At 40.9% G+C, this 24,392-nt stretch overlaps 3 protein-coding genes across 5 annotated transcripts; 2 read left to right on the forward strand and 1 right to left on the reverse strand.

Annotated features, from left to right (window-relative positions):
• Nucleotides 1–4: 4 nt before the first annotated feature.
• p2rx1 (purinergic receptor P2X, ligand-gated ion channel, 1) lies at nt 5–10,523 on the reverse strand. Of its 3 annotated transcripts, none has more exons than XM_046409960.1 (14): nt 10,218–10,523; nt 6,796–6,940; nt 4,997–5,068; nt 4,570–4,627; nt 3,294–3,381; nt 3,092–3,172; nt 2,322–2,463; nt 2,016–2,161; nt 1,653–1,743; nt 1,499–1,564; nt 1,317–1,412; nt 810–899; nt 615–659; nt 5–521 (listed from the first exon to the last, which is right to left on the reverse strand). In XM_046409960.1, the coding sequence occupies exons 1-14, from the start codon at nt 10,352–10,354 to the stop codon at nt 516–518; spliced, it is 1,263 nt and encodes a 420-aa protein (XP_046265916.1). In that variant the 5' UTR covers nt 10,355–10,523; the 3' UTR covers nt 5–515. The 3 variants fall into 3 exon arrangements, with proteins under 3 accessions (XP_046265916.1, XP_046265915.1, XP_046265917.1); XM_046409959.1 differs by having other exon boundaries at nt 4,558–4,627; XM_046409961.1 differs by lacking the exon at nt 810–899 and having other exon boundaries at nt 4,558–4,627; nt 10,218–10,520.
• Nucleotides 10,524–14,614: 4,091 nt separating this feature from the next.
• On the forward strand, nt 14,615–20,731 carry dhx33 (DEAH (Asp-Glu-Ala-His) box polypeptide 33). Its single transcript, XM_046410282.1, has 12 exons — nt 14,615–15,013; nt 15,327–15,487; nt 15,765–15,992; nt 16,158–16,328; nt 16,642–16,827; nt 16,944–17,055; nt 17,511–17,670; nt 17,827–17,915; nt 17,997–18,124; nt 18,269–18,472; nt 18,583–18,669; nt 18,805–20,731. The coding sequence occupies exons 1-12, from the start codon at nt 14,803–14,805 to the stop codon at nt 19,111–19,113; spliced, it is 2,046 nt and encodes a 681-aa protein (XP_046266238.1). The 5' UTR covers nt 14,615–14,802; the 3' UTR covers nt 19,114–20,731.
• A 604-nt stretch (nt 20,732–21,335) lies between these two features.
• On the forward strand, nt 21,336–24,345 carry LOC124070400 (complement component 1, q subcomponent binding protein). Its single transcript, XM_046410283.1, has 6 exons — nt 21,336–21,741; nt 22,596–22,746; nt 22,847–22,934; nt 23,031–23,126; nt 23,270–23,395; nt 23,498–24,345. Exons 1-6 carry the CDS (start codon nt 21,489–21,491, stop codon nt 23,645–23,647), a joined length of 864 nt encoding a protein of 287 aa, XP_046266239.1. The 5' UTR covers nt 21,336–21,488; the 3' UTR covers nt 23,648–24,345.
• Nucleotides 24,346–24,392: the final 47 nt, after the last annotated feature.

The raw sequence follows: 24,392 nt of genomic DNA on the forward strand, positions 1-24,392 counted from the left end.
GCAGTAACATTACTGTACATCTTTTATTGAATTCATTTGTTGATCACAAGGTGCACACAGGGGATAAAGCACTCTGACGGTGGCACATCCTCACAGTATGGGTGTGTATATTTTACTTTGGCAAAGACACGGACAGGTAATGGCTGACTTATGTCTGATTTGTGTACACACATAAACAATGAGGTGCCGGAAAATTGTTCTTCCACCTGTATGAATATGGAGACGGTTAAGAGGTGAAGGTTACACCCGAAGTGTGCACAAAAGAAAACCAAGCTACACCCGAATAAGTACACATATGGCTGAGCTATGCTACAATAGTAAGAGTCACAGTTTCTCAGGGTGGCTTAAGAAGAGGGAAGATGTTGGCAGAAGATGGACACATGGAGCAGTGTCATTTGGCCTCTCCAATCCCAAGTCCATTTAGAGTGTGTGTGCGTGTTGTCCTGCAGGATCTATTGCAGGGTTCCAGTGCAGCACACCTTCAATGTAGTACCTTTTTTAAATTAGCTCCCAGGTCACTTCTACAACAGGGAAAGCAGATAAAAACGACATTAGCCATCACAGGAACCAAATCAAAGAGGGTTTATTGGACTGATAAACTGTGAATCTCTTACTTTAGATTCCTCAGTCTCTGTGCTACCTGCCTCTGAATCAGGGTCCTGTAGGATAAAAGTTAGAATTGACAAGATAGGAACCATTTCGATTTCTCGGGTAATGACAAAAAAGGATTCTCCTCATCGTCATATGCATTGCAAAAAAAAGGAAAAAGAAAACAAAAGTCTAGAGTCTAAACTTCAACATGCACTCACGTTGGACTGCTGAGTGCCTTGGACTTGTCTTGCTTTTGCTTCAAGGACGTAATAGACGCTTGAGTCTAAACCAAGTGACTCGCTGTCATGCTGTAAATACAAAATGTTCTGCCTGTTTCAGTTAAAGCCGGAAACTGTCTGCGGGGGATGGGAGAAGATTTCATCTTCTATCAGATAAAAGGCTGTATTGTACCAAACATGGATGATCCTGCACTGGCCATGAATGTTAGGGGAATAAACACAGCATTAATCTGATGGCTACTGGAGGTTACTGCTTGTGTGTGCTTGTGATGATGTCTAGGTCGGAGGTGTGTGGCGTTCTCTCTTCACTGAGAGTACTGAGACAGGTCTAAAAGATGTTCAGATAATGAACAATACCCTTCAATACTGTTGATGTCTGTCCTGTCTGTCTGGACTATTATTGACTTTCAAATGCATCTCTGCTGCCACCTTGTGTTCAAATTGATATTATATTACAACAACATATGAAGGTCATACGCATCTTACCTGTGCATGTGTGTTTGTGTATTTGAATTTCATGTTCTTGTAAAATTCTCTTTTTGGTAGCAAATAGAGCAGCACCAAGTCACACACTACAGTGGCCTGAAAAAGAACCGGAAATATTTTAGCTTGTTTCCAAATGATTTGACAGATTATAAATAATGGTTATTAACGAGGCTGCAACGTACCACTCCAAATATTCCCACTCCAGAGCCTATAGCTGTCAGTGTTGGGATTATGTCAAATTTTCTTGCCTGTGAAAGACAAAGTGCCAATGATTCAATGTTTTCTTTCACCCTATACAAGTCAGAAATTTGTATCAATAGAATATAAAAGACTCACCAGTGACTGCACAATGATATCTATCCTGATCCCAAACACCTTGAGAAGGGTTCTTTTCTGAACCTTGTCTTCCAAATAATGCTTTGCATACCTACAAACAGTAATGTGTCATGTTACGTTTCATGGAATGCATTTGCCAAAGTGTTTGGTAAATATTTTCTTTGTACACCTTGAAAAATAGAGCCAGAATAATGTTTTCCCCCTGTTTCCAGTCTTTATGCTAAGCTTATGTAAGAGAGTGGTATCTTTCTTCTCATCTAACTCTCAGTGAAAATGCAAAATAAGCATTTTTTCCAAAATCTTAAAGAGGTATTTCTGCAGTGAAAGCAGTTTATGCACATCCAGTGATGGATATTTGCTCACCTGAAATTGTAGCCAACTGAAGCTCTGGCTTTGTCAGTCTCATCAGGGTTTCCGTACAGGCCGTGAAAGTTGTACTTTGGTTTACAGTGTTTTACATCTACATCAAAGTTACATGTCCAGTCGACCACAATACCAATGGCCCCACCCTGTCAGGACACACGTAATGCATACTGATATAAGTCTACATGATAACAAGAGAGACAAAAGAAAGAAACCACCAAATAACCCTGATTATTAGAGGGAATGGACTTAAAAAACATTCCTATCCATTCGGTGTTGAGTGACAGTCTGAGAAAGCTGACTTACCACTCTGGCTATTGTTTCAAAGTTGAAGCCAGACAGTTTAACTATGTCTCCCAATCTGAATATGGGACACAGTGGAGCATCCTCTGGCTCATGAAGACAATGGCTGATGTATTCAGCATCAATACCTTCCACCAGGTTACTCCTGAAAACACAATTGGTCATTACAAAATGCAGTTATATTGCATTATTACTGCATTATTAACATCACACTGAGTTCCAAAACATTGTTAAATGATCACCTGTTATTTAAAAAGCTTCCTTCATCCTTCAACATCATCTACAGCACAAATGAATGGGTTTAAACCCATAGTGTGGCAAAACTTTCAAGCTTGAAGGGCTTTTTCAGTAAATTAGACTTTGAGAGATCGAATTAATGAAATAAAAATAAAAAACACTATAAATAGGAGCAGCAGAAGCCAAAGTATCCTGACTATTACTTCCTGGAAAGACTCAAGCTCCAAAAACAATAGCTCCTACGATTCCCATACTGCAGTTCATCACAATCTTTTATTAATCTTCCCTGCCTGGTAAATGACCATGTCTTTAAAAACTCTATGCCCTGAGTTTTAACTACATTTTTTTGTCAGTTCTTCATGTCTCACGTCAAACTCAACCTAACCTCAGGGACATCATCAGGCTTATTTTGTCAAACTTCTCCAGAGTCACAGAGGATACTGTTTCACTAGCAGAGAAGCCCTAACCCTGACAAGTAAACATGTGATTTTATCATTAATTGCTTATTTAAATGCAACATGGATGAAGTCCATCACCTTGTGACGCCAAATAAGGGGAACGTCACAGAATTTTTGATGAAGAGTGTGTAGTTCTCTGCAGACATCAACAGAGGGGGACTGGATGGAAATAAACAGAAGAGAAAATAGTATCAAATCACAGAATCATTACCAATCATTGTCACATGCATTGCAAGTCAGTATTAGTTTGCAGTATGAATAATTCAGTGTTTCCACATACTCTGGTATGTTGAGATCATTTTCAACAGGGCACCAAGCCAACACCTCACAGGTCTTAGTGGTGCTCACACAGACTCCCGTCATTTGTCCTTGAAACAGAAACACAGAAGCACATGTGTTTCGAGCAGCAGAAATAAGACGCATGCTTTAATCGTCTTATCTTGAACTGGCATCAACCACGGCTAGCAAGATAGAAAAGTGAAGCAAAGCAAGCGCTGAAATAAGCTGTTTCCTTTATCTGGGCCCGGTCCTTACTTATAATTTCTCACCCTGTTATCGGCTACTTTGCTATCAAGCTCTCTCATCGTGTGCTAGCTGAGTCCACGGACAGTTCTCTAGGAGGCGTTCAGTCTCTGACTTTCCACTTGAGCCCACCGGTTTGTTTAGCCACAGGGGCGTCCCCCCCATGTTTACTTGTCTACAAGCCTAGAGACAGAATGCCGCTTCTAAAGAGCTGCTAGCACCTGGAGGTGAATTTGACTGGTCTGAAACAGACAGATCTAAAGCTTTGACTAACACTGGTCTTATTGAAGTGGATGTGAGTCACAGAGGACTTGAAAGGCTCAGAATGTAACCCTGGGACAGATGGAGGACAATAAATTTATATAACTGTTCTTTGAACTTGCTGATGATGCTGTGTATATTTGGAGCTATTAAAAAAGCTCATAACTTTGGTTATTTGTTTTTAATGTCTCCGTGTGCGCATGATTTATGTCAGCCCTTATGCACAGGAGTTATTGTGACATCTAGCTTAAATATACATGCATGTGTCTGCTTGCCTAAGGCAGGGTTTTACTTGCGTGCCTCAGAGATCAGTAAGCCGAATACACACACTACGTGTTTGGTTGCTAAGAGCGGTTGTTGATTTAATCTCTTCTTTTTTCTCACTGCTGGACAAGACCGATGCATGAATTATTACGTCTGAATGTTTACCTTAGCAGTGACAATGACGAGTCAGATCTGGTGTATTTTGGTTTGTGGTTTGGTTTGATACCCTGTCACACAACAGTTCAGAAGGGCCACAACCCATTTTGCAAATACACTGTTTCATAACCTGACATGGTCCTCTGCTCCATACAGTACATTATGGGGCTGTCACTGACTTTGGGAAGTTTAAGTTTAAGGAGGGCTTTAATCTCTGGTGAAACTAAACAAGATAATAAAAAGCCAAAAACTTGGATTGATTTGAGTTTGACTGCAGACGGGCAGACAGTTACTTAGTGAGGACTGCTGAAGTCACACACTGTCAGGCCGTCAGGATTTACCGTGTCCCGTACGTTTGAAACTCCCTCCTTCACAGTCGGCGTTTGTGCTGCAGTTGTGCTTGCCTGCGAGCTGTTATACACAAGAGATTTGGGTCAGTGTGTGAAGGCAAGCGTGGAATGTGAATTTGAAGAAACAACTGGTTCATTCAAATATGAAAACAACAAAGTGAAAATAAAGTTTGGAATTTACTGTGATATTCTGTAGCATATAGAAAATTGCTGGTTCTGTCATCATGAGGCCAATATGTTTAAAAAGATCTTTTCTGGTATTCAACATTTACACAATTACCCAATTACTGAAACAGTCTTGGAATGAGACACAATTTCCGTTTTGTTTTACTATTTATGGAAGTGTATAAGTTAGAGGGAGAAGGAGAAAACAGAGAGGAAAAAGAAATGAGGGAGAAGACGAGAAGAAAAAGAAGAAAGGATCACCTACCTCTGGACACTTTCCCATCTTTTGACCTTCAGTTATAATGTAGTTTGTCATAACCACAAAAGATGAGTCTCCCTGGGGTTTAGGATTGACAGAAGTAATGTGTTATTTTTTTTTCTTTTTTGAAATATCATTACGCCATGAAATGGACAGTAACAAAGAAGGATGCAGTAGTTGTTAAACAACATGCTAAAGTTTACTGTAGTTAGTCTGTCAAACATTAGCTGTATTCCAGTGTGACCTTACTGACACCATCAAACAAAAGCTTTTACATCCCAAAAAGTCATGTCAGTGTTGTTCTGTCCACGGTCAGTTTTCAGCTTAAGGGCATGGTTTGACATCTTGGGGAATGTGCTTTTTTGCCTTCTTGCTGAGAGCTAAAAAAATTTGTCTCTCATCATTCGTGTAAATTTGACTGGTGGTCTTTTTGTTCAGTCTGTGTTCATTTGCCCCAAACAGCCATTGTACCAACTATACAGAAGTTAGCTGTAAGCCTGCTAGCAATGGATGCACCAACCACATCTGAGGTTGGGCGTCCGTTTGTGTTTGTCTGATCGCTCAGCCCCAGAACTCAGCAGAGACTGCAGTTTTGTCTTTCTTTTTTTCTTTTTATCCCTTTGATCTTTCACATCTTTGCATCAGTTTCATGCTGACTGAGGGCAAATTTGCATCTAATCATACCTTTCCATTGGCTTGCATTCTATGTATGCTTGTATGCATTCTCGCTGCCTCTGAACACACAGTTAGAGGTGCTGTTGGCCAGATTTTGTTGCCTTTGTACATAGTCAGGCAAGATGTTTCCCCAGTCTGTATTCTATGTTAAACTAAGCTAAGCTAAGCTACACTATGCTAAGCTAAGCTAACCAGCCTCTGGCTATATTTAGCATGACAGTTATAAAAGTAGTATGCTGAACTATTATCTTAACATTATTCATATATATTTTGATAAGAGGGCTCTTTCTTGATATAAGGTGGTAGATCTGATACACTGACCATTAAGATCATTGTCACAGGGAGCATAATCAGAATGTGAACTATTTTATTCAGTTTCTGTCAAACTCAACCCGCCCACTCAACCCACGTGGGCGGGAGTACTCACAGATAAAGAGGTGGTTTTCAGAATAAAAATAAACTGGTAGCTGATACCTGACTAAAGTTTGAGACCAAAGTGACCTTTTCATCTTTGGTTTGGGGTTAACATGGCAAACCAGGTGACCAACCTGCTCTGAATTAAAAAAGGACCACACCCAATCCTCAAGGCAAACAGAACAGCATCACTGTGTGGTTTCTTTCCTACAGATAACAGGACCTAGCAACATTTTAAGTAAACAAAGACATTTATTTGAGTTTTACTTTTGATAGGTTGTTTGCTCTCTTCTTTACTGGATTCACACAATGACTTTTGGAACACACGCAGACGCTTTGATGTTGACAAATCATTATCATTGTGTCATCACTGATTAGATTTGGCATAAAATCTGGTCAAACACGGATGTTTTGAAAGCATGACTCAGCCTTGATTTTTTTGTCATGATCTGACCAGAGACCAGAGAAACGTTATTCAGGGATAAAAGATTTTGATGTTGTTCGTCTGACTCAACCTGAAGTTTATTCACTCTGACAGTTTGATTCATGCACTTAATGGCATCTGAGTCTGACCCAGATTTACCATAATCCTGCCAATAATGGTCAGTGACTTGCTCCAGGTACAAAACAGATTACTGACCAATAAGGAGTCATGCGATGAGCACATATTGAATGTTCCCACATGAGTGAAAGGCTTCAGCCAATCAGTCACCAACCTGCGAAGGGAAGACATAGTCAGCCACATCCCAGACTCTCTCAGTTCCATTCACATTGGTATAGCCCACACCCTTCATTTTGCTGAAGACAGAGCTTACTGCCGTGTCTGTGGACTGGTAGCCTTTCTCGTATATGAAAACCCACCTGTAAGAGGCACAGAAAGCATTTTGTCAGGCAGGGCATGTATAGCGGTGATGTCACAGATGTCAACAGTCTGCACATATCCCATATGCCGGCAGCAAACCCCACAGGGACACATGTTCAAACATTGTGTTTGTGCAATGTCAGGGTGCTCACACTCATCTCTTTACCACCAAAAATCTGACATGTGGAATCTCAATATACAGAATATTTACTAATATTTATTTTAAAGTGGACTCTTGCCACTTTCCAAATATGTTACGTGTCTGTTAAGAAACTGAAAGTGACTCATCAACAAAGTCAATAGGATGTGTTACCATAACGTTAGACACCACTAATTACACGGGCAGTAATGAAACTTTCCCAGCTAATCTACAGACAGTAAGTCTGAGGAATCGGAATAGTGATAATAAAATGTCAGCTTGCGTGTTTATTAATACAATCTTGATTCAAGTATCAGCCAGTGTTTTTGGCTTGCTGTCTGTTGGAGCTGCTTGTCATGTTTCAGATGTCAATAAGCTGTTAGCAGTCCTACCAAAGGGACGTTGTCCCTTTGTCTCTGCCACTAGAAAGAAAGAAACGTGAAAGAACATTTGATTTGTCTTTGGGCTGGTCTTCTGTAAAAACATGACAGCGCAACATGGTGGACTCTATAGAAGAGGACCCTCTCCTTCTGTGCTGAATACTTTATTCCATTTTTGCCACTGCATTTTTACACTGCACCTTCAAATAACTGTTTTAGACTCAAAGAAGTGAACATACAAAATGTTTTATATGTTAAATTCACCAAAAAAAGCAAAGATTAGAGGAAAAAAAATGAAAACACAAATGTAGGCAGCAGAACTTTGGTTTTTCCTCAATCAATAACCATCCTACGAACCCTCAGATTCATCTGATGATCACTTTATATGTTGGAATCCAGTGGACCAAACTACCGACTTGTATATGAAGTAGTTAAAACCCTGCTATTTTTGCATAAACAAAATATCTTAGTACTTCTTGCATCATACAATCTGGTTTTACAGCATTTGCACTTTGAACAACAAATGTTAAATATTCCAGGTTTGCTCTGGTCATAAAAGACCAGCAAATAACTGCACTTATGTTGAGCTGACTACGACTGCCTGAACTCTTTGTCCCATAAAAGGATTCCCACCAAGGTGTGTGTGGCCATGAGGTAAGCATAACAGCTGGTGTGCACTGGGAAGATATCGTACACACACACACGCAGAGCTATTTTATATAGAGTGTGAAAAGCAATTACCCTCTAGCAGAAAGCCTATAGGACACCATGTATTGCAGCACACGTTCATTTGTCTGGCAATGAAAGCACCTCAAGGCAACAGACGAACAGAAACAGTTTTCAAACTGCAGACTGAAATAAAGTCCTGCACAATGAGCTGAAAGCTTCAACTTCTATCGGTTACACAAATCAAATTATGCAAGTTGGAGCTTACATTCAAGAGGGAGTGAAGGAAAAATAGAGCACATTAATGGAATAACGAAACCCGTGAGCGTGAAATAATGGAAGGATCTTCAGAAACGGCAGTCTAAGTTAGATGTGTATCTGCTCCTACAGAGGCATAAGGAGGCTCGATGTGGAGGGAGCGTTTCCTCCTCTCTGCCATACTGTGGCTCTGAGATTAGTGTTCATTTTGGGAAGTCAAATCAAAATGAAAAAAGAGCGTACCTTCAACAAAGCACCATGAAATGCAAACAATGGATTGTATTTTTGTCAAGAGACAAAACTGGAATTAATTAAAAGAATAGTAATTATAGTTTTGCCAGAGCTGCTGTTCCCTATTAAAGCCAGTCATGTATTCATCATTTTTGTGAGAGATTTATGCAAAGCACCATCTGTTGTGTACACTCCTAAACTGTGGCTGGCCAAGGAAGCATCATTTTTGGTATATGAGAGTAAATTTGCACAAAAATATAGCTGTAAAATAATTGTCCCAACAATGGCATTTTTTTCTGATGAATAAAATTACAAAGATAAAAAAACAATATTTGTAGGAAATGAAATCTAATATTCCTGAGAAGATAACTAGTGGTGTACCGGTTCACTGCTAGTGTCTGGGAGATGCTCACTGACTTCTGCTCCGATCTGACATCCTGCAATTTGAGTCATGAAGCGGAGAAAGTAGACAGCTTTACACTCACATCTCCTTCCATGCCCATCACCACTTTTAATGTGGCCTGATGGCTGCAAAAGACGGGTGACAGGAGGGAACTATGTCATACAAGAGACCAAACCTCGAAAGAAATTCTGGATGTTCCCTTTTTTCATCACTACATGATGCAAACTAAAATCACCTTTTACAGCTACCTCAGCTTAAGATTTGTCAAAGTTTGAAAGCAGAGAAATGAGTATGAACCTCATTTGTTGTGGCTTAAATGATTGTAGAGACTGAAGCACCATGATGAGGGCAACATATGGACCACTAATAGAAACCAACAGCAGGTCATTTCCAGTCAGTTTAAATCAGCATGCTGGTACCCCTTTTTTGAAGAATAACCTCGCCATTAGCGAGAGAAGGTTGTCTTCATTTTTCTCTTTCTCCATCACATTTTTGTGTCACCAGTAGAAGGTAACGCGTCTCTGCGCCGTTTGGCAGCGAATTGGGCAGCAGTTGATTGTTATCTGTGTTAGCATATGCCTCAGCGTGTTCATCACACACAGCTCCTCAGGTTCTGCTGCTCAGAGGTGCGCACTCACACACACTCACACACACACACACACGCACACACACACACACACACACACACACAGCCACGGACATGCACAGACACAAACAGTCCATGACTAATCTCAAACTAACAAAAAACACACACTTTCATGCTGTTCCATGAAGTGAATTTCCAGGACATGGTGTGCGTTGGCTAACAGGCATGCTGCACTTTCTTGTCTCAACTTGAGAAGGGCAGATAAAAAATGTTATCTGTCCTCTCATTTTTCCATCACTCAATATGTCATTGCTCTTTCTGTTTAAAGTGCATATTTACATACAAAAGTGTCCTGCAAGTTACAAAATGTATCTCTAACCCTTGGAAGAATCATCCAGAAGATCAAATAAGATGCCTTCTTCTTTTATCATTCAGAGCAAGGTTACGATGTAATGTTGGAATTTGCAGGTTTGCTGTGAGAGGTCATTTAGATCAGACTGTGTCACAATACGAGCAAGTTGAAACACGCAACAGAATGCAAACCCAAGTCTGCCTGTTGTCCTTCTGCACAGCAAACAAGCAAACAAGAAATGGATGAATGTGTGGGTCTTACCCTATGATGTAGGCCAGGACCCCCAGCTGGATCAGACGGCACACCACCCCCACCCTCCTGTTCCTCACCAGCACCTGGCGTGGGGTCTCATACTCAAAGAAGAAATCGGAGAAGGCCTTGGTGATTTGGCTCTTCATCTTCTCTCATCTGCTGACCCACAGAGAGGAGGGTCTCTCTCGTCACCCCACTCGCATATAAACACCCGGACTCCACTTCACTCACTCCTTACTATTGGCAAAGGTCCTCTGCCTCCTCTCATAAGTAGCGTCTGACGTGCTTCATGACAAGTCTTGAACTGTAGGACTTCCTCCCTCCCATCCTGCTCTCTCTCTCTCTCTCTCTCTCTCTCACTCTCTCTCTCGCTTGCTCCCTCTCTCTCTCTCTGTCTTTCTCTTTCTCTCTCTCTTGCTCACTCTCTCTCTCGCTTGCTCCCTGTCTCTCTCCCTCTCTGTCTTTCTCTTTCTCTTTCTCTCTCTCTCTTGCTCTCTCACTCTCTCTCATTCTCCCCCCTCCCCACAGGGTCACTCTCCTTGTGCTCATTCCCATTATTCCATCTTCCCATTCTTCACACCACTGCATCTCCTGCCTTTTCATTACATCTCTCTTCTCTGTTTTTGTTAGATGCTTCACAAATATTTAGAGACAAGACCTTTTTCGGAATTCGCTCTTCATTTGTTTGCAAGTCCAAATAACTCAACAGCGGCCACACATGCACTGGACTTCCTCTTCTTTATGTTTGCAGTCAGACCTTATCTGTTTCACTGACACTCTCTTCCTGTAGGAGACAGAAACCACATAAGCCCAACACAAACACACAATGTGTGTACCACAGTCGAGTTTGTTTGCCTACTCTCCATGTCACCATTTGCAGACATTAAGCCTTCTTATGTTTTATCATTATTTTTGTGTGGGGGCACACAGGGAAACATGCTGGGTCTCTCACCTCACTCAACAATTCACTCTCCGTCTCCCCTTTGATATACTGAGAGGTGCTTTGCATTTCTAATCTTCACTCTCAGAGGAAAGAAAGTAACAAACACAAAATTATAACAAAAGTGAACCATTCCATTTCAGTGTGAATAGGTTAAAATATTAAGAATATTGCATAAGGTCTGCTATCTGAAAAATGTTTTTCTCACTTGTGTGTTGTGCTTTCTAATCTCCAGAGATTAGCAAAGAGAACATCTTAATTTGGAATCATGGTTAAAATCCAAATCTAAATCTGGTTAAAGCCTATTTCAAAAGACATATGAATATATGTTGGAAATTGCCATAAAATGGCCATGCCTCGAATTTGGTAGGATTCTGAGGATTTGGCAGGATTGTAAGGATTTTGCAAGGATTGCAAAAAGAGGCTGTAGGACAGTCTAAATAATAACCTGAAATGGTCCAGTAGACACAAAGCAACAGCTGCCAGTTTCAAACTGCTATTTCTAAAGAGACCCTGTTCATTCTGTGGATTGTCCTCACTATTGGACTGAATCTGAGAGACTCAGAATCAGAAGATCAGACTTTTTTTTCCCATCTTCTTCATTAGCACCTTAAATAAAATTCCATTCAACTCATTTGCATTATAAGCAAATAGGTTCCAAACTATCTGCGTGAATAGATGCCAGTGGAGGTGTGTGTGAAGATATTTTTAGTAATTTGGGTGAACCAATCAATTAAATAAACAAAGGCCAACATGAGAGTGTGAGAGCCTGAAAGTGGGTGTTGGCTATGTTAACCATACTAACATGCTGATGTTCAGCAGGAATTGTTTTTATTTTAGTTTAGTGTGTCAGCATACTAATTGAAAACATGCTGATTTTCCTACATGAAAAGTCAAGTTAAACCAGAATTCTTAAGACACATCGTTTGGGGACCACTGCAATGGCAAGCCATCCCTGCTGAGATAGAAGGTGAACCACCTTCTGTCCCAGTTCTGTCAGAGCAGATGTTGAAGTCCAAAACCTTAGCCATAAACACAAACATCAGATTGATATTATGGGGCAGGATGACCAAAAAGTTGTTAGGAGTGCAGAGCAGCAGTGCATTGCTTCATCTTTCCTGATGAACTGAAGTTGAATCTCACCTTGATACCTTAGTTGATCCTGACATGGCAATAATGAAGTAAGTAAATTGGTCATTAGCTTAATTTACTCCCAGACTGCCCAAGCAGCGTAGCATCATACTGACAGGCAGGGAAATGGTATGTTATTTAATAGTGGTTCATACAGACATTTGTGTATATACATTGTGTGTGTGTGTGTGTGTTCATTCCTCTGCAATGTGACAATCTCTATTGCATTTGGCAATGAGTCACAAAATATATGTTACATAATTTCCTGTGTATTGCTAAATAACCTATTCTTCCACCAGGAACTGTTTCTGTAAATCTGACAGCTCCAATCCATGAAGTGATTCCACAAAAGTGATGTCATTGGTGTGTGATGGTATACAACCCTGCCCCGGGATGCACTACCTGGACCATTAGAAGGAAAGAGGAAAGTTTTATGTCGAGCTATTTGAGGACACTTACTTCCCCTCTGGCTTCTGATGTAAATGCTGTTGCCTAAGATCAGACCTGTTGACACACTGACCAGTGGCAGGAGAGGGTGATAATAACATGTCTGTTGGCTCAAGTAGAACATGAGAACATCATTTCACAGTCAGACCTTTATTTTTCCTGTAGAGCAACATATTTAGGGCATTAAATATGAATATACTTGAATAATAGCTTTAAATATCAACATTACACATTCTTAAAATATTCTCACTTGGGATTGTGTGAAATCAAGCTTGAATAATGTGCTGGTTTCTATTTACAAATAGTGTTTCCTGAAAGAACAAAAGAGGTTTTTATTTGTCTGGCGTGTTAGTGATGTTTGTACCAACCAGTTGTTGTCTAAATCAGCTGTCTCATGTTGTTACTACATGTTGATGGACGTCTTACAAGTATATGTAATATGATTAATAGTAGGTGGCTTCAATGTTTTATTTATTTGTTTCTTTTTGGTCGTAACTCATAACCTTTTAAACGATTCAGTGGTCTCCACTCTCTCTGCAGATTAGAGTCGACTGCCTAGCAGTACTAAAGCCTCAAAAGGCTTATCAGAATCAGAAATGAACTGAAAATAAAACCATATGACACAACTGGCTCGTAAAGCTGATATACAGTCTTTCTGATTATGAAGTAAAGTCATTGTGTTGCCCTCTGGTGGCTGCATCAAAAATAAACCTCGCAGCTATGTCCTTTTTTCGTTGTTTGTAGGGCCTAACAGGTGTGGAAGATTTAAACGACCCAAACAAAAACAAATGATAGGAAATAAATAACATGACATACAATGCAAGTTATGATGCACATTCTATTTTAATGCATGCATTTACTGTGTCATAATTAAATGAATAAAATGGTTTAAGTCAACCAGCTTAAATTAAACATTGGCTGGTTTAATGGCACAGGATAAGATAAGCCCTATAGATGTCTTGAAAGACTAATGACAGTCAACTGTCGCTGTTACTTTTGTTCTAATAACACAACAAAGTGCTAAATTTCAATATGTGTGTGATAACACTAACTAGCTGTCAACACCCAAATGTACAGTAGATATTGACGTCTGTGCAGCTGATAGTCCACAGAAAACCACTGTAATGTGAAAAGCGTTTTGTCTGGGTTGAGAGCATGAACGAACGTGGGCCAACGTGTGTCACATAGTCACACAATAGTTGCAATACCTCTCAGCGGAACAACAATAAAATGTGTTTTCAGCCTTGTGGCATGGGAAATTCATATCATGATAAATATTCAGTTGTTTAAGAAAAAAGCTAAATAATTCATTCAAATTATTTTAGCAAGTTTTTCATTTGCACGTGGTTCTCTTTTTTTGACTTTCCTCCCTTTAGAAGGTGATAAAACTTTACCCTGCCCACCCCACAATATTTGTCAGTTATTGACAAAGATGGGGCAAGCAGCTAATAATGATCCAATTTTAGATATACAACTGAATTTTAAAATAATAAATAAATAATAATAATAATAAAATAAATGAATTATAAAGGTGGGCATGATTGCAACAGCAAACTTTATTTTTCCAACAAAGTTCATTTCCACTCAGCTCAGTTTCAGTACATACAATTATTACACACACACACACACACACACACACACACACACACACACACACACACACACACACACACACACACACACACATATTGGTATTTGCAGTAAATGCATACATAGAAATTTTATTTCACTGCCTTATTTAATTAGTTTTTATTGAGGCATAAATCTGTTAGTACATTGTGCACCAGGACAGCCAATGGGATTGGACCATGGTAGCATAGTTGCAGTTTTATTCGTGAATATGCCTGACAGTCCATACTCGGGATAAATTTCACACAAGACGTATGACGTCAAACATCTGCGCCGAACTTTACCACGTGGGGACGTTTTTGCAGAGGTAGCAAAACATCCGCAGTGACGCTTGGTTATCTGTCAGCGAGAGTAAAAAAAAAAAACTTTTTTTGTTTGTTTTTGGCATTAAAAGAATCCCAGAAAAGAGCCTAAAGCTTTTGCTTTTAGAGTCACTTTTTGTAGACCATGCCCCACGACCCCGACCCTCCTCCGGCTAAAAAATTCAAGCCGGGGTCTGTTTTTTTCCGTCTCGATAAGAATAAACCTGGAATGCTGCTGCCTAGAAAGGGAAATGCAACCACTCCGATAGACGTCCAGAGGAAACAGCTTTCAATCTACCAGGCGAAACCTCAGCTACTGAACCAACTAAGACAGCTTCACAATGCTATTCTGATAGGTAAGGTGCTGACAGCTGCACTTAGCTAATATTGCTACAACGTTAGCCTCTGTCGTGCGACTCAGTCAAAGAGAAACTCCTCTGAAACAGAGTTGTGTCGTCAGCTCTGCAGTGCTGTGCAGCTCGGTTTTTATTAGCGCATTTCAACTAATCTCTCTTTCTTTTTAACAGCAGAAAATCTTGTTTTTAATGACTGTTCTAGCCTGATTTGTTTCTTTCTAATGAAATAAGAGAGTAGTACTACACTCAGTTTTCTACTTTACACATTTATGGAGTAGCACCTGAACTATTTCCACGCTCTCTCATACATCAGGGGAGACTGGCTCTGGGAAGACCACTCAGATCCCTCAGTATCTGTATGAGGCCGGCATCGGACGACAGGGCATCATCGCCATCACTCAGCCCCGTCGTGTTGCTGCGATCTCACTGGCAGGCAGGGTGGCAGAGGAGAAGAAAACTCAGCTTGGCAAGTTGGTATGCACAACACACAGGTTTCCCGCGTACCTCAGATATGGGCTTAAAGATGTCCTGCGGGGTTTTAACAAAAGTTATGTTTGCCTTCACTGTTACTCACCACAACTCACTGTGTATGTGTTTGTCCTGGTGGTCAAACAAACCTGATGAATGCATTTCCGTCCCGTGAACACATTTGCAAAGCTGGTCTTTTTTAACACTAATAAACCTTGTACTACTCTTTCAGTACTTAATCAGTTTAAGTCTTTATATGGTAACTCAACAAAGTTCTTCTCAGGTCGGTTACACAGTGCGTTTTGAGGATGTCACCTCCGCTGAGACAAAGCTAAAGTTCATGACAGATGGCATGCTGCTGCGTGAGGCCATCGGAGACCCTTTACTGCTGCGCTACACTGTGGTGGTCCTGGATGAAGCTCATGAACGCACTGTGCACACTGATGTGCTGTTCGGCGTGGTTAAGACCGCTCAGCGCAGGCGCAGAGAACTTAATAAGATTCCCCTGAAGGTAGGAGGACAGTCACGCTGCATCTGCTCATGAGATAAAAAGCTTGCTCTGTATTTATTTTTGTAAGCTCATTGTCTGCCTCTGCTGTGTTGATCTGTGCAGAAATCCCTTTTCATTCACACAAATTCCAAAATGCAGCTTCTTTCTTTTGTGTAATCTGCACAGGTCATAGTGATGTCAGCAACCATGGATGTGGATTTGTTCTCTGAGTACTTCAACAAGTCACCTGTACTGTACCTGGAGGGCAGGCAGCATCCCATTCAGATCTACTACACCAAGCAGCCCCAGTCAGACTATCTACAGGCTGCACTCGTCTCTGTCTTTCAGATCCATCAGGTAGTCTTCAATATTTGACCTGGAGAGAAAATTCTTGTATTCATTTTTGTACTGAATTATGAATGTCTTAATTCTGCTGTATATTTTTTATTGCAACTGAACACAAGGTTCCCTGACGTAGATGATTTTACTCATTTTATCACTCATTTATCAATCAGTTGTACATCCAATTTCAATCAGATCCATAGAAATGGAGTCCTTTTCCTGTACAAAACACAAATCTGTGGGTAAACAGGTTCCTGTGTGCATGTTTACGTATTGTGAGGATTCCTCTTGACACTGGGACAGAACACGATTTGTTGTTTGCGCACAGGAAGCTCCGCCATCCCATGACATCTTAGTGTTCATGACTGGGCAGGAGGAGATCGAGGCTCTGGCGAGGACATGTAGGGACATTGCTAAGCACCTTCCTGACAGCTGTGGTCCCATGATAGTTATCCCTTTGTATGCATCGCTGCCCCCAGCACAGCAGCTCAGGGTCTTCCAGCCAGCTCCCAAGGTAAAGACAGCAGTAAACACGCAGGGGAGACATTGTAAACCTGCCTGTATCGTGGTCTAATTATTCGATATTATTATTCACGTCTTACAGAATGTTGTCTTTTCTGCCTTTTTCAGGGAAGTAGGAAGGTCATCCTCTCGACCAACATTGCTGAGACGTCTGTTACAATCTCTGGGATTAAATACGTCATAGACACGGGGATGGTGAAGGCCAAACGTTTCAATCCTGGTTAGATTCTGTCATTCGCATATCAGCATTAACCTTAGCACAGCATTCTATTGACATCTGAACACCTAACAATGGCTAGTGCATTGATTACTCACAGAAGAAGAGGCAACCAAGTTACTCACATACTATATTTAATAACGGTATTGAGCATTTCTATTTAATTTAAATTATTGTTCAAGACCTAAAGAGTTAAAAGTCTAATATTTGCCAAAAAAAAAACAAGGTTAGAGAAAAGTCCAAAAATTTGTGTATCAGAACTGTTGCTTGTTTCTTTCACCCCTCAGATTTATCTGGTGAACCTTTGGAAGGACCTGACCACTAGTTTAGGGAATTACTGGACTAAACTAACTAACTGTATTTAATCTAGCTCCACTCTAAGCAGCTGCACCAGCACACATTATTGTATGGGTGTTAGATGGATAGTTCACCCAGCATGTTGTGTTTTGCTCTCTCAGACAGTGGGCTGGAGGTGCTGGCAGTGCAGCGGGTTTCTAAAGCCCAGGCGTGGCAGCGAGCGGGCCGAGCTGGAAGGGAGGACTCTGGCTCCTGCTATCGTCTCTACACTGAGCAGGAATTTGACAACCTCATTCCTATGACTGTGCCTGAGATCCAGAGGTACTGTAGGACTAATTTATATTCAGACAGATGTTAGTGCTCTGTATGTGCTGAAGGAATCTGGAGTCTGTTCCTTATGTTGATTTATTTAGGTCAGTGTGATTAAATGGCCTGTTCTTCTCTTGTTTCTTTTCCTCACCGTGTGTGCACTTGCAGGTGTAACTTAGCCGGTGTGATGCTGCAGCTCATGGCTCTGGGGATTCCAGATGTGATGAATTTTGATTTCATGTCCAAGCCTTCTCCAGGTAAAATGCTGTTGATCATGAATCACTACATACATATGGTCGTCCAGGAAATTTGGAACACATCTGCTGTGTTTATCCTAGAGGCCGTTCGGTCTGCTGTGGAGCATTTAGAGCTGCTGGGAGCTGTGGAGAGGAAGGAGGGACAGGTTTTCCTCACTGCTCTGGGAAAGAAGATGGCAAGCTTCCCTCTGGAACCCAGATATGCAAAGGTAAGAGCATCATACAAATAGACACTGATAATGCTGTGGAGTTGTGAGAAGAAGCGACTGCCTGCAGCCCACAGCACCATATGGGTCACACGCATAACCCAGATAAAATTTGCTTCTCTGTCTTGTTTGTTTTCCACCTTGCAGACGATCCTGTTGTCTCCAGACTACTCCTGTTCGGAAGAGATTTTGAGCATTGTGTCTCTGCTTTCAGTGGACACCGTACTGTATAACCCTCCTGCTCGGCGGGAAGAGGTGCTCGCTGCACGTAAGAAGTTCACATCCAGCGAAGGAGACCACATGACACTGCTCAACATTTATAGGGCATTCAAGAAAGTCAGTGGTAATAAGGTGAGGAAAGTTGGATGAGTAGGGGAAGAAAATGCATGTGACTGAGCAAAATTCAGAAATGAAATTTTGTGGCTGCTGCCTTTTATAATCCGGCATGTCTGCTGTTATAGGAGTGGTGTCGGGAGAATTTTGTCAACAGCAGAAACATGGGATTAGTGAAAGAGGTCCAGGCACAACTTAAAGATATCTGCCTTAAGGTAAACACCTGATGAATATTGTGTATGTGAATGTTCTGTGTGGGGATAGACCATATTACTTGAAATCAGGATCACAGTTCCACCATTATATCACCATTTTGAGAAAACACCATCCTGTTCTGCTTGTTCGACCAGCTGAATTTGAAGATGGAGTCATGTGGGCCAGACACAGGGAACGTTCGCCGCTGCCTCGCCCATGGGATGTTCGTCAACGCTGCAGAGCTTCAACCTGACGGCAGCTACTTAGCTCTGGACACCCACCAGCCTGTGGCCATCCACCCCTCCTCCGTTCTTTTCCAGGCCAAGCCAGCATATGTGGTCTTCAATGAGCTGCTGCACACATCGCGCTGCTACATGAGAGACCTGTGTTTGGTGGATGCCGACTGGCTGCTGGAGGCAGCGCCAGAATACTTTGGCCGCAAACTCCGACCCACCAAGAGTTAACCAACAGAGAAACAGGACTGAAGGAAATCTCAGCAAGGACACCTTCCTCAGATCACCCAGTGACAGTTAAACTGGAAAATGTATGCTCTTCACAAAGCTGAATTTGGTTAAAGACACACACTGATTTCATACAAATCAGGTCAGGATGTTTTCTGTGTAGTAAACGTCTCTGGATTTCACTACCTCCCAGTCGACATGCACCTGGCATGTGTCACTGCAGCAGAAATCTGCACACTGAGGCCTCACAACTTTGACCTCCTGTAAGACTGTCACCGACACTTTATAAACTGTGTTCTTCTACCAGATGAGATTTCATCTTGCCATTTGGCCACCCGTTTAACACGTAAAAAACACAGTGCTTCACATGAGCAATGTCTATGGCTGATATGATTTATTTGTTCATTACTCGTTACTCATTAATTCTTAATTCAGCCACCCAACCAAATTCAGAAGGTTATGATAGACCAGTTAGTGGTCGTTCTTTTCACCGTAAGCGACTAAGTGACTTATCACACTTTGTTAGCTTTCCCGGAGGAAGCAGTCTTGTTTTGAGCTTTCGTGTCATGTGGTCTTAAAGGGTTTTATATATGCAAGAACCGGAAATCAGTCTTTATCAGTGAGATTCTGTAATTGCAAGAAGTGGCCAAGGTTAGGGGTAAAATATGAGGTTTTTACATGTCGCAGTGATGGTGTCACTTGATAATTCCTCTACATGCGGCGCTTGTCTTGTTATCTTGTGCATGCCTTTTTTTCAGTCAGTGATTGTATCACTAGTTCCACAAATACACGTACATGAGGAGAAGCTGCATGCCTTATTCTCCAGGTTCTACTATTTGCTGTTGTACATTACTCAGCCTCTACACCGATGAACTATATGCTGACAACAAATGTATGCAATGCATGGAGATTATAGGTAAAGATCTGATCACTTGCATCTTTTCATACTTTATAGAATCATCACCATGTTGAGCAGTAGGATGAATGCTCCTCTCGTCTTTTTTACACAGGACTCAGGATTGTACAATGTACACTGTAACCTGAATAAATTACAGAAGCAATTTCTAACTTTTAAAAATACCAAATGCTTATTGCAGCTGGGGTTGCTGTAGAGATTGTTGCTTTATAAGATTGTTTTTTTTTTTCAGTTACAAAGGAAAAGTAGGCCATTTAAGATCTGCATGTTATGAAGTTTGTAAGATCAAATGCACGCCTTTGATGAGCTTATTAAGAGTATATTTAATATGGTTTATAAAGTCTTACATAACAACTATTGGTATATTTTAATAAATATGTTCCACTGCCCCAAAGATAGTCTACATGTGTGGAGTGAAGATTCTGAGTCACAGGGGAATTTCCCATACACAGCCAAGTGTATGTTGAAGAGCGTGTTGGGGACTCTTTTGGATGTTACAGAAAGCACAAGTCCCTCCTGAATCCGGCTAATGTTAGTAATATTTAGAACGATGTATTTCCAAATTATGCAAAATCAGATCAACAGACAATTGATATTCTAACACATTGACATGTATTTCCACTGATTACAACTGATGATAAATGCTGAACTGACACCTGGTGCCCAATTATTCAGTGATTGTAATTAAATATTGTCTAAAAACAACTGAAGAAGTAGCTGGTGTTTGAGAAAGAACAAATTAAAAGAATAGACCTAGATTAGTTGTTTGAAAACAGCTCCATCTTCTGGCAGCAGGGCTTCATGCCTAAATGATGCAAGAGATGCCCATCTTTCCATTATACTTCATGTGGAGTGATGCAACATTTCCCTCCATGATGCCCTCGTCCACTGGAGCCAGAAACTGATTTGATGCCGTGGAGTTTAGATTTGAGGGTGCAGCAGATCATGGATCAGGAAGCACTCGGATTATATGAGAGACAGGGTTAGGGTGAGGATCCTTATGTGGATGCTGATGCTTATTTTTGGTATGTGTCCTCTCGTCTCTTGTGGATAGATGTCTGTCATAAGGAATCATGGACAGGAAGAGACATAGAAAACATATAGGTTTGTATGTAATATATTACCTTTGTCTTTATTAGGCCACAGGGGGCGCTGTTGAGTCGGTGGTAACATATCATTACCTATATCTCTTAAAAAATATTATTTACTTTGTTTGTGATTTATTCATATGGCATGTGTATTGTCGCATTTGGGACTTTTTTCGATACAGATAGTCAATCTATTGTGTTTCTTTCGCTTTTATTTTTTGTTTCCGGTGCAGAGGTCATAGTTACGAGAGGTCAATGTGTCCTTCCACACGTGTTTTCAGTAAGCTTCCATAAGCGGCAGTAACGGAAGGGTAGTCGGTCGCCGAGAGTTGTCACTAATTTATTTTGTCCTTAAACGTCTTAATATTTCCGTCATGCTAAAGTCAGTTGTACGTGCGGTCGGAGCCGCCGTTCGCGTTTCCTCTGCCACCACGTCCACAGCCCGAGCCCTGCCGCTCAGCTGCCCGAGAGTGCTCTCCCCAGGTCTGGCTACAACCCGGCCCTTTACCCGCTCTCTTTGGATGCTGAATAACAACGGAGCTTCGTCAGGTTACAGGCCAAAATTGTTCAGTTTAAAAGTGACGAATCCGTCGATATCGTGTGGATGCGGAGGAATGCACACAGAAGGTACCATTTTATGTAGAAGTCTTTAAACAAGCATGCTAGCTAACTTCCATCAGGCTGTGAGAGTAAAGTAAAGACCTCACGTTGAAATGTTGCCTAGTCAGCCGTAATTTTTCCTCATTTTTGAAGTCCTTAAACACAACTCTTTTTGATATTTTGCCTGTCAGAAATGATGTCGGCCCGCAGAATAACGTTTGCATTCCCCCGCTGTCGACAGCTTGCATTCACCTTGAAACACAGCCTCAGCTGCGGTTAGCGGAATAAGTAACAGGATTAACAGATGAAACTGTAATAAAACTAAAAGAGCAGTTGCTCAAGAGATTTTCTCAATTTGTGTGAACTGGCCGTATGAGTGTCCACACTAAGCTTTAAAGGTCGTCACTTAAAGATGAAGAGAAGTGATGTGAAGCACCTTCGATTTATAATTATATGTATATTAAATTTATCTAAGTTAATCATCATCAGCCTGTGCATATTACGTTGATAACCTTAACATTCAGTTAATGTAATAAATCCCAGTCATACTGTCGATGTATGTGCTGGTGAGGTAGTGGCACATGATGAAACACTAATGTGGAGGAAACTAGAATAGGATCTGGATTAAAGTTGTGGAACTGGAAGAATTGTTATAAATTTGTCAAACCAAGAGCACCCAATAGAAACGGTGTGAACGTAGCCTTGTTGTAGGCAAGCCAGCTGGAGATTGACAGGCAAGCTTGTCTTGAAAGCTTACTACAAGCAGTTAGAGAGCATTAAGCAGAGTGAAGTAAGATGGAAATTGTGTTGAAATGAAAGGTTTTCCCTACACACATTTTGTTAAAATTGCATATATACCTTTTACACCTTTTTTTAAACAGGTGACAAAGCATTTAGTGAGTTCCTGTCTGATGAAATCAAAGAGGAGAGGAAGATCCAGAAAAACAAAGTCCTTCCTAAGATGTCTGGGGGATGGGAACTGGAGATGAACGGCACAGAGGCTAAGCTCTCAAGAAATGTTGCTGGAGAGAAGTAAGGCTTGCATGTCTGTTCATTATCCAGTCCTTGTTGACACTTGGGGACTCAATGATCAATTGACCTGTCGTCATCTTTTTTTTTTTTTTTTAAACAGAATCACTGTTACATTCAATGTGAATAACAGCATCCCTCCTAACTTTGAGGAAGAGGCAGAACAAGGACAACATAAGCCAGAAGAAGAGGTGAGATATAACAAAGCTGTTAACATAAAAATATATAAATTAAGATAAGATAAGAACTTTATTGGAATTGATTATGACCCTGTTTTTCCTTTACAGCCAGAAATTGTGTCAACGCCCAACTTTGTTGTTGAAGTAACAAAACAGGCCTCAAAACATTCCCTGGTGTTTGACTGCCATTTCCCTGAAGACGAGGTAAGCATAGACTGCCTTCTTTCAGACAGAAATAAACCAGTCCGTATGGTCCTGGCAGCAGCAGCAGAATGTCTCTGACATTTCTCTCTCTTGACAGTTCAGTTTTGGAATTAAATAGTAACTTCATAATTTGCTTGTTCTAGGTCAGTCATGGTGAAGGAGAAGAGGACAGCGACATCTTTGCCATTCGTGAGGTCAGTTTCCAGCCTGAGGGAGATGCTGAGTGGAAGGAGACAAGCTATACGCTCAACACAGACTCCCTGGACTGGGTAAGATTTACGGAAAATAACTTGCATATTATAACTCTTAAAGCTAATGTGGAAAAGTAGTCGTTTAAATGAGGACAACTTCATTGCTGTGTTGTTTTTCAGGCTCTGTATGACCACCTGATGGACTTCCTGGCTGACCGGGGGGTTGACAACACCTTTGCTGATGAACTGATGGAGCTGAGCACTGCTGTAGAGCACCAAGAATACATCAAGTTCTTGGAAGACCTCCAAGGCTTTGTCAAATGTAACTGATGCTTGATAGAATCTAAAAGTCACTTTCTTTCAACACAGACAGTGTCTGGCAGAGTTGGAGGTCAGATAATACAGTAAGACTAAAGCAGATGGTGCAGCACTGATTGATCGATTGATGCCATTTCGCTCCCTAAAGAGACTCGTGATTACTTGCTTAAGTGTCTGTGACAGTGAGCCATGTCACCACAAGTTGTCACATTAATAATTTGCTGCAAATGTGTTCTCTGTGTTAACATGTGAGTTTATTTTTCTCTAAGTTAAGTTCTTTAAAATAAGTATATGAAGGCCACCAATAATGCAAGTCATAGCAATGTGCAGAAACCAACATCAAAATAAGTGTCTCTCAGTTTTAGCCTTAACTGCAGTAGTTGAATGTGGTCCGGTTAGTATTTGTGAACGTTCAGCCATCCTAAAGCCAAATAAAGGGATGATTTGTCAAGATGTGAAAGCAAAGCAAAAATTCCAATAAAATGAAACATTTTATAAAATCAGTCCTCACTCACATATATGTGACAGCTTCTGGTTTTACATTTTGACGGTCCAGTCTTACTTTAAGCGGGCTTAGCAAGGGAGTTCATGTTGGCTAGTATTGATTTGGCTCCTTGGACCATAATAGGTGAAGTCTAAATTTGAATGACATACATCAGCGTGTCTTCAGAGACTGGAAGATCAGTGTCCAATAAAAGAGTTTGATATAATGCATGATTTTATGTTTTTTGTATGCCAGTAAGCCAGACCATCATTG

Source organism: Scatophagus argus, chromosome 14 (genome assembly GCF_020382885.2).
Source record: "Scatophagus argus isolate fScaArg1 chromosome 14, fScaArg1.pri, whole genome shotgun sequence".
Taxonomy (NCBI): domain Eukaryota; kingdom Metazoa; phylum Chordata; class Actinopteri; family Scatophagidae; genus Scatophagus; species Scatophagus argus.

What these genes read in the sequence shown, in the direction of transcription:
- p2rx1 (XM_046409959.1), bottom strand. Translation starts at nt 10,354, where the DNA reads ATGAAGAGCCAAATCACCAAGGCCTTCTCCGATTTCTTCTTTGAGTAT. An exon ending in AATGATCTCAACATACCAGA is followed by an intron (nt 3,173 to 3,293) that starts GTATGTGGAAAC and finishes ATTTCCATCCAG; the next exon opens with TCCCCCTCTGTTGATGTCTG. An exon ending in GAGTGGGAATATTTGGAGTG is followed by an intron (nt 1,413 to 1,498) that starts GTACGTTGCAGC and finishes GTTCTTTTTCAG; the next exon opens with GCCACTGTAGTGTGTGACTT.
- dhx33 (XM_046410282.1), top strand. Translation starts at nt 14,803, where the DNA reads ATGCCCCACGACCCCGACCCTCCTCCGGCTAAAAAATTCAAGCCGGGG. An exon ending in TCACAATGCTATTCTGATAG is followed by an intron (nt 15,014 to 15,326) that starts GTAAGGTGCTGA and finishes CTCATACATCAG; the next exon opens with GGGAGACTGGCTCTGGGAAG. An exon ending in AGAAAGTCAGTGGTAATAAG is followed by an intron (nt 18,473 to 18,582) that starts GTGAGGAAAGTT and finishes CTGCTGTTATAG; the next exon opens with GAGTGGTGTCGGGAGAATTT.
- LOC124070400 (XM_046410283.1), top strand. Translation starts at nt 21,489, where the DNA reads ATGCTAAAGTCAGTTGTACGTGCGGTCGGAGCCGCCGTTCGCGTTTCC. An exon ending in CGGAGGAATGCACACAGAAG is followed by an intron (nt 21,742 to 22,595) that starts GTACCATTTTAT and finishes TTTTTTAAACAG; the next exon opens with GTGACAAAGCATTTAGTGAG. An exon ending in GCCATTTCCCTGAAGACGAG is followed by an intron (nt 23,127 to 23,269) that starts GTAAGCATAGAC and finishes TGCTTGTTCTAG; the next exon opens with GTCAGTCATGGTGAAGGAGA.